The following is a 9,205-nucleotide window of genomic DNA, read 5'->3' on the forward strand; positions in this document are numbered from 1 at the left end:
AGGGAAGGGCAGGGCCCAGGCTCACAGCGATGCCTGGGCTGGGCCTTCCCGCAGCAGCATCCCAGGAAGGAGCTTTAAAAGGTTTTCCAAAGTGCTTTCCCATCAGCACGGGTTGGGTAAAAGCCCTGACGGGAATTTTGCCGTTCCCTCCATCCTGCAGGAAAGGCTGCGGTTCCCAAAAGCAGGGACTGGGGCTGTGGGCTGATTTTCTTCCCATTCTCCAGCTGGGGGAAGAAGCTCCAGCTGCTCACTCAGGCAGGAGAGAGGGACAAGGGGGAACACACAGCCCTAAAACCCACTGAGGGGCCCAGGAGCTGGCAGGAAACCCCAAAAAAAGAGGTGTGAAAGCAGCCTGAGCCTTCTCACACTTCTATCTCACCCCAAGATCCCGCAAGGCACGGCCACGGGACTCAAACGGAGTTTCTCATCCCCCCTGAGACGCTTTGGAGATGAGAGATGAGCCGCGATTCATCACCAAGTTCTCTCGTTCTTATCTCATCTCACCTTATCTCTGCCTCCCCAGCCCTTCCGAGCTCCTCTCGGTGCAAAGGGCACGGCCTTGCGGGATGACCAACATCCTCACCCAGCAGTTTTTCCCACCCCAGCTGGGAATTCCTCTATCCCACTTTTCCCTGGCTCCTTTGCCCCCTGTCCCTGCATTCCTGGGGTGCCCCGGAGAGCTCCCTGCCCTGCCCAGCTTTTCCCTGGCCCCTCTCCCCCTCTATCCCTGCACTCTGGGGTGCCCCGGAGAGCTCCCTGCCCTGCCCAGCTTTTCCCTGTCCCCTCTCCCCCTCTATCCCTGCACTCTGGGGTGCCCGCAGAGAGCTCCCTGCCCTGCCCAACTTTTCCCTGGTTCCTTTCCCCATCCCGTCCCTGTGCTCCCGGGGTGCTCACTGTGCCCTGGGGACCTCCCTGCCTTGCCCAGCTTTTCCCTTTCCCTTTCCCCCCTCTATCCCCGCGCTCCCGGGGTGCTCATTGTGCCTCGGGCAGCTCGCTGCCCTTCCCAGCTTTTCCCGAGCCGGGCAGACAATGGAGCCTGCATTAGCAGGGATAATCCATCCCACAAAAGCCGGCGATCCCGATGCCCGGCAGGGCCACGCTGCACAGCACTCTCCGGAGCACACAAATGCGCTTTTTCAGAGGCACTCTCCAAAAGGAAATATCCTGGCACGTCGAGCGTTCCCCAGCTATTTCTGGGAGCGCCTTAGGGGGAAAAAAAATCCCTTTTGGTTTGGGAACTGAGCTGCCGGGTTTGGGATTGGGATTTGGGATCCCAAAAGCTCTTCTAGGAGCCGTGCTGCCTATATCCCTGCTCCAAGCTGGAGCTGGAATTGATCCCAAACACCCACTCAGCCAGCAACAAAAGAGACCCCCTAACCTGCATCCTGCGGGGAACAAGCCCTGGATTCAAAGCCGGGGCTCTGCTCGCCCCACGCTCCCAGGGAACGCTGGAATTCTCCTTATTAAACATCAAACCCCTGGCTGGCGGGCTCGGCAGCAATTCCATGAATACTAACACAGCCCCACTCTCGCTCCCCCCATAATTATGCAGCACTGGAGCTGCAAGGCGAGGCCGGAGCCTTTGATTCCGTGGATTTGTGCCATCCGCCAGGTCCGGCCTTCCCGGCTGCTCCCCACGGCTGCAGGGGCTAAATTTAGAGCCAGGTTTTGCCACTTCCCAAAAGCTCTGCTCTGCAGCGCTGGTCCCAGGCTGTGATGATGGAATTTTATCCAACAATGGCACAAGCACTGCTGGATGTTGTGTCAGTGCAACAAAGGATGGATTCGGCGGATCCGGGGAGCCCCTCCCAGCCCAGGAAAGTCAAACATTGATTTCCCAGGAAAGGCCTTCCAGGGGGAAGAGCTGCCCCGAGCAGCTCCAGCAGCAGAACAACCCTGCTCCATCCACTGCCCTATCCCAGCTCCCCACAGCTGGAAAACCCTTCCAGGGCAAGGGTGGGCACAGGGCACGGCCACCTTGGTGTCCCCAGGGAGGTTCTGAGTGGGAAGATGCAGAGGTTTTATCCCTGTGGAATGCAGGTGGGGCTCTACCCAGTGGGATCAGGGATGGCCCTGCTGTGCCCTTCCCAGCGGGATTGGGAATGGCCCCACCGTATTCTTCCCAGTGGGATCAGGAAGAATCCCAGTGGGATTTTGAAGGGCCCTGCCATGCCCTTCCCATAAGCACTGGGAAGGATCCCAATGGGATTGGGAATGATCCTGCCATACCTTTCCCAGTGGGATTGGGAATGACCTCCCCATGCCCTTCCCAGTGGGATCAGGAAGGATCCCAATGGGATTGGGAATGGCCTTGCCACGCCCTTCCCAGAGGCACTGGGAATGGCCCCATGGTGCCCTTCCCAGTGGAATTGGGAAGGATCCCAATGGGATCAGGAATGACTCTGCGTTGCCCTTCCCAGTGGGATCAAGAAGGATCCCAATGGGATTGGGAGTGGCCCCACTGTGCCCTTCCCATTGGGATTGGGGAGGATTCCAACAGAATTGGGAATGCCCCTGCCATGCCCTCGCCAGTGGGGCTGGGAAATATCACAGTGGGGCCAGGAATGGTCCTGCTGTGCCCTTCCCAGTGGGATTGGGAAGGATCCCAGTGGGGTCAGGAATGGTCCTGCTGTGCCCTTCCCAGTGGGATTGGAAAGGATCCCAGTGGGGTCAGGAATGGTCCTGCTGTGCCCTTCCCAGTGGGACTGGAAAGGATCACAGTGGGGTTGGGAATGGCCCCATTGTGCCCTTCCCATTGGGATCAGGAATGGCCCCACTGTGCCTTGCACAGAGGGATTGGGAAGGACCCCAAAGAGATCAGGAATGGCCCTGCTGTGCCCTTCCCATTGGGGTCAGGAAGGATCCCAGTGGGGTCAGGAATGGCCCTGCTGTGCCCTTCCCAGAGGGATTGAGAAGGATCCCAGTGGGATCAGGAATGGTCCCACCATGCCCTTCCAGCCCCCTCCTGCTGCTGGACACTTCCCACACCTGCCCTCACTCCAGGTGGGTGCCAGCCCCGGGCCATTCCGGGTTTGTGCCCTCCCAGCACCCTCTGTGCGCCCGCTGAGCCACACACGGATTTCCCATTCCCCTCACGGATTTCCCATTCCCCTCACGTCCAGCCCCGGCTGCAGCTCCGCATTCCCCAGACCCGGAAAGCCCCGGGGACAGGAATGTGAAACCAGCCTTGCCAAAGCTCTGAGATCCCAGCACAGCCCGGCCGGGGGCAGTGCGAGGGCAGATCTCTGGCTGGGACCGGCCTCGAATTCCTCAAGGCAACTCCCGAAACTCGCCGTGCCCGTCCCTCCCACCTGCCGGACGGGAATGTTTGCTTCCAGTGCATAACCAGACGGGGAATCATCGCAATCATCGCTGCCTGACCCAGGGACCCAAGGCGGGGAGGGGACAGGTGACAGAGGCAGAGCTGTCATTAAGGGCTATTTCACCTTAACCCCACACCTCAATCACACCTCCACATCCTGCTCCCCTGGCACTGCCACACACAGGGTGGGGCTGGCAGCAAAAGGGTGCCCAGCAGGAGGAACCAGGCCTATTTCTGGAGCAGCCTGGAATAGCCACGGAGCTGGCTGGAACCCATTTCCCCTCCTCGCTCACCTCCCAGCCCTTTTTAGGATGCGAGATTTTCCCGAAAAAGCACCTTGGGCTTAGATTTATTCCGTGCTCAAGCTTAGATTTAGTTTGCACTCAAGCACTCGGGTCTAAATTTAGTCTGTCCCATTTAAGGCACCGACTGCATCACCCACAGAACACCTTCCCAGGCCGCTTTTCAGCAGTTCCGTCCCCAAATTGGCTGGTGCAGAGCTGGGAGCTTGGTCAGGAATTGGCATCTGGCTCCTTTTTCCAGCCACAACTTCCATCAGTTGTGCCCTGCCTGTTGTTTTTGTGTCGTGCTCTTGCAACAGGAGGTGCCTGTGATTCACTCCATTTGTTTGGTTTGCTTTTCTTCTTTTCCAATCTGCGCACAGCAAAACATATTTCTTTTTTCTTTTCCTTTTTTTTTTTTTTTTTTCCTTCCCCAACCAACATTTTCAGTTCCCAGCATCCCCCAACCCTGTGAAAAAGGAGAAAATAGCACTGCTGGGAAAGCGAGCAGCTTTCTCCTGGAAATGGTGATGCTCTGAGAGCTTGGTGGGAAAGTGTCCTACAAAGATGTTTCACACTATGGGACCACAAAAAAAACCCCAGAGTTGCTGTCACCGAGGAGAAAAGCTGCTGCTGGCACCAGAAATCCCTCGTTTGCCGCAACAGGAGGAGATGAGGACCTCAAGGATCATCTCATCCCATGCCCTGCTATGGCCAGGAGCATACAGGGTGCTCCAAGCCCGGCTTTGGGCACTGCCAGGGATGCAGGGGCAGCCACAGCTCCTCTGGGAAGGAATTCCTGGCTGGAATAGAATTCCCAAAATGCCATCCAGCCCTGCCCTCTGGCAGTGGGAGATATTCCCTGCGTCCTGCCCCTCCATCCCTGCTCCCAAGCCCCTGTGCAGCTCTTTCCAGAAGGTTCTGGGGGGCCCCAGCCGTGCCGTGCCAGGGCACGGAGCGCTCCCCACCGGCCCTGCTGACACAGCTCTCGCAGCCAGGGAGGCAGCCAAGCCTAGCAAAGCCCAGGAGCTGTTCCAGGCAGGCAGATTCCCAGAAATGCCAATCCAAGAGCCCGCTGCAGCCCGGGGCGGGCTGGAGCCAGCTCGCCCCGCCGAGGGTCAAGTGTATAATCCTGCCTTTCCCTCGGGGACCTGCTTATCTCTGCTGCCTGCGGCTGGCAGCTCACCTGTTAATGAGCCGGGAATAATTAAACAGCCGGAGCCCAGCCCACCCCGCGGTGGGATGAGCTTTCCTCGGCGCTCTCTGTGCACGTGTGGCTGAGCAGGGAGGAATTGCTGAGCGTGGCAGCAGCTCCGGCCCAGCCTGGCTGCAAAGGCTGCGGGCTGCAGCAGCCCGAGCCCGCCCCAGGCTCCGTGCCACGCTCAGCGTTTTGCGATGCTCGGTGACTTTCCGGTCAGGAGACAGCCGGGCTGGGCTGGGCTGGGCTGTCACCCTCCCTCGGTCCTGGGACACGACACGCCGAGCAGCGAAAGCTCCGTGTGGGATGCGGCTGCACCTTTGGCAAAGTGCAGAGGAAAATCCAGGGAGGCAGGGGAGGATGAGGAGGGAAGGGATGATGGGAACACTCCGTGAGCTCTTCGCAGGACACTCCCGGGCCAGCCTCCAAAGGGAACAAGGCAAAGACCCTGCCAGCAGAACCGACTCGAGCAGTGACATGGAGCTGACCTTTGCTCTGTGACTTGAGGGAGCCCTGCAGAGCCAGCAGTGCCCGGCAGTGACCACTTGCCCACGGCCACCTGTGCGGGCTGCAGGGGCCACGGAGCTGCAGAACACCGAGCTCCAAAGTGCTGGGAATTGTCAATGCAGGAGCCCCGAGCAGCAGGACAGGCCCATGGTGCTCCTTTGCCTGCAGGGGTGAGCCCAGGGTTGTGCCAGCTCAGCCTGGGGACATTTTGTCCCACATCTCCTCAGATATTTCTCACTGGGAACTGCTTTGGCAGTTCCAAAGCAGCGGGAGCTGCAGGGAGGGCAGGGTTTGGTGGACCCTCGGAAGCTCCAGATGTCACCAAACCGGTGGAATTGAGCCTTCTGGTGTCACAGACTCACTGTGCATGGTGCTGGTGAGGGGAGCGAGGCCGAGGGATGGAGGAGCAGCTGCAGCTTCGCCCGATTTCCTGCGCTGCAGGCAGGGAGGGATCGCTCCTGCAGAGAGCCCGGCTCTGCCCAGCCCCACAAATCCGCACCCTCGCCCTCCTCGGGGCTGGGACACGTGGAGGTGCCTTTGCCGGGCCGCATCACCTGCTGCCTGTGCGGGGCCGCGGCGTGGAACAAATTTAATTAGGGGAGAGCTGGCAGCTCCCGCGGAGCCCAGGGCCAGCCCTGCACCACCGCAAAGGCAGCAGCGGGCCCGGAACGCCGCTCCACACCCCCAGGAACGGGGGGCCGAGCTGGAAATCAGTCCTGCGAGCTAAAAAGCAGCACTGCGAGCTGAAAGTCAGCGCTGCGAGCTGGGAATCAGCCCTGCGGCTCCATTCCCCCCCGCTCGGCTGGCGAGGGCCGGGCTCGGAGCGGGCTGCAGCTGCGGCAGCCACGTGCTGAGCCCGGAACGCCGAACATGCTGAGCTTTCAGTGCGCCCGGGCCACCGGGAAGTTCAGCCGGGGTTTGTGGTCACAGCAGCCCCCGGCCCATTTCCTCACCCTCCTCCTCCTCGCTCACCCACTGCCCTGCTTCGGGAGGGTAGAGGTGACACCAAGGAGATGCGAAATAGGACACGGCTCGCTCCTGTCGCTCCCTGACTGCAGTCCCACTCTAGCCCGGGGCCCTCCTGAGTTCTCAGAAATAATTACAGGCACAGATAGGCACGGAAAGGAGAGCAGGTGAAACGTCCTGATTGGTTTCGGTGACAGGTGCTAGCAGCCTTCAGTGCCGCCCAGACACGGGTGACAGCATTGTGCAGGGACGCAGGTGGGGATCGGCCCTCCCTGTCCCTCGATGTCCAGCCACACCGCTGTAGGAACGGGGGGAATGTCCCCGCTCCCGTCCCCTTCACCCGCAGCCAGCGCCGGTGACGCCATAGCGGAGCAGCCTCCCCTGCCCTGCGCGCCGGTGCCGCTCCCCTTTGTGCGACAAGGTGACAGCAGAGGCCACCCCCGAGCCGCGCACACGGCCAGCACCCCCCTCCCCGCTCCGCCAGCCCGGGGAAGGGCACGCAAATGCCAGCGGAGGAGAACAGATGGCACGGAACGAAGCGGGGGAAATGGGCGTTCTCGGAAGTTGCCAGGGAATGGGGAGCAACAGAGGAGCCCTTGTGCTGCAGAGCCCGCCCGGCAAAGCCAACGGGGTCTTTGTTCCAGCCAGCCCGGAGGGGATTCATCCCAAAACTCGGGATGAAACCAGCGCCGACACACCAGGCTCGGAGCCTTGAAAACATTTCTTTGTTCGGGTTCGCCCAGATCCGATCTGGTTACAAAGTCCTTACGTGCCGTTTGTAAATTTTTTCCCCTGAGAGCAGCGGTCCTCGGCAAATATTTACTCCCCAAACTCGTCTGCAGCGAGTAGGGCGAGTTCAAGCAGATAAATAAGTGCATTAGCTATGTAAATATATACTTCTGCTTTCTGGAGAGCTGCAAGTTAGGAAATGTGTCAGAGCTTTTTGACAGCCTTTAATATACCCAGCAGATAGGGGGGAAAAAGCGCTTTTAGACAGCCTTTAATATCCCCAGCTCACAGGAAAATGCTTTTAAAACATAAAAAAGAAAAAAGAAAGAACGGTCTAAAAACCCAATGAAAAGCCAACAGCCTCAGCCCACAGGCATTTAACGAGAGCCAAAAGCCTCCCCGAGGACACAAAAGAGATAGAAATAACCCGAGTGCTCAAAGGACGAGCCGCAGGTAGCAAGGAGCCGGCCGGGGAGCAGCCGCACGCCGAGGGCGCAGCCGGGACTCACCTTGGGGAGCCGCGATGATCCTGGGGTTCACCTTGGGGCGCCCCGCTGCCCACGCGCCCAGCTGGCAGAGCCACAGGGCCACCAGGAGGGCAACAGGCGACTTGCTGCTGCCCATTCCTAGTCCGGGAGCGAGCGGGGATCGGCAGCCGGGAGGGCTGACAGCTGCATCTCCCCGCGTACAAAAGGCTGCGAGGAGCAGGGCGCAGCCAATGGTGAGGCAAGGGCGGGCCTTGCGCAGGGAAGATGGAGTAACACCCTCAGCCGCTCGCTCAACGCACCTGAGCTCCGGCACAGCTTCCACCGAGGGTGTTTGGGGTCTTTTTTGGGGGTTTTCATCCTTCTCCGCGGTGAGGGGAAGATGCGGGGGTCGGTGGCTTTGTGCCCCGCGGAAAAGTCGCAGCTGGGCCGGGGTTTGCCGAGAACTTCCCGCGGGGGCTGCGGAGGGAAAATCGAGGTTGGGACGAGTGAGAGGGGAACGGAAACAGGGCCGAGAATAGGGGCAGAGAGCGGGTGGTGTGACACGGGGGTGTACTCTGAGCCGGGTGCGGTGGCATGAGGGGAACAGCTGGATCCAGGGGAGCGGCACAGCTGGATCCAGGAGGAGCGGGATGCAGCAGGGCCAGCACCAAAGGGCCACTCCTAGGGACACCCGAGTGTCACCGCGCTGTCACACCCCCTCTCCCGAGCACACGTGGCGGGGAACGACATCCCCGAGTGGATGTCACCGGCAGGAAGGCGAGCCCTGCCCGAGCATCCCGAACCTTGGCGGCTCCCCCAAAGGACACCCCGCGGGTGGCACGGTCACCTTTTTGTCGCAAAGGTGCCCCCGGGGGAGGCCCGGGAGCCTTTGTGGCTCTGGTTAATGAGAGGAGCGGGGCATTCCGAGCACGGAGAGCGAGCCGGGACGTGACCGGAATGGGAGAAGCCCACCGGGAAGGAGCCGCAGCTGCGCCCTTTAAAGCGGCGATTGAAGCTCGGCCCCGGCCCCGCTCCGCTCCTGGAGGGACGAGCAGGGCCAGGGCAAGGGGGGCACGCTGAAAGGAGCAAAAAATAAATTAATGAGCCGGCTAATGGTGGATTTGAAGGAGCCACAGGGATTTCCCGGCGCTTCTTTGTGTGTGTGGGTTCACCTTTCTTTGGCCACGCAGCTGCCGGGGTAATTACAGGGGTAATTACAGGGAGAAGACACACACTCACTTCTGGCCGTGGTGATTTCCAGCCCTGAAGCGTTCTGAGCTCAGCCCTGGGGGCAGCTGCAGGTCCCTGTTTGCTCCCTGAGCTGCCAGACCCCGTTATCACTTGGTTTCCAGCAGGAAAAAAAGGAGTTTTCTTCCTGAAAAAGTAGTTTTCTTCCCCAAAAACACACCCCGAAAAAGGAGTTTTTTGCCCAAAAAACACTCTTGAAAAAGGAGGTTTTTCCCCAAAACCACTCCTGGAAAAGGAGTTTTCAGGACTCAAGCTCCCCCAGGATTTTAGGAGTGTTTGGGGTGGAAGGGACCTTAGTGCCCAACACCTCCCACGGCCCCAGGGTGCTGCTCCAAGCCCGTCCTGGAGCACTTCCAGCTGTTCCAGACAGCCTCAGAGGGAAGGGTGAGGGCAGCCAGGGGGGAGCCTGGCTCCCAGAACCATGAGATCATTGCCTGGGAAAGCCATTCCAGGAGATGGGCAGGATGTGGAGAGCACAGCCCCCAGG

At 60.0% G+C, this 9,205-nt stretch overlaps 1 protein-coding gene across 1 annotated transcript in view; it reads right to left on the reverse strand.

Annotated features, from left to right (window-relative positions):
- LOC134425122 (semaphorin-7A-like) overlaps window positions 1-7,694 on the reverse strand; it is a 31,262-nt gene extending 23,568 nt beyond the window's left edge. Inside the window, exon 1 of the mRNA XM_063169412.1 lies at window positions 7,513-7,694. Coding sequence (XP_063025482.1) covers window positions 7,513-7,627 — 115 coding nt within the window. The 5' untranslated portion in view covers window positions 7,628-7,694. The remainder of the gene's footprint in view (window positions 1-7,512) is intronic.
- Between the last annotated feature and the right edge of the window lie 1,511 nt (window positions 7,695-9,205).

This window comes from Melospiza melodia, chromosome 15, assembly GCF_035770615.1.
Source record: "Melospiza melodia melodia isolate bMelMel2 chromosome 15, bMelMel2.pri, whole genome shotgun sequence".
NCBI lineage: Eukaryota > Metazoa > Chordata > Aves > Passeriformes > Passerellidae > Melospiza > Melospiza melodia.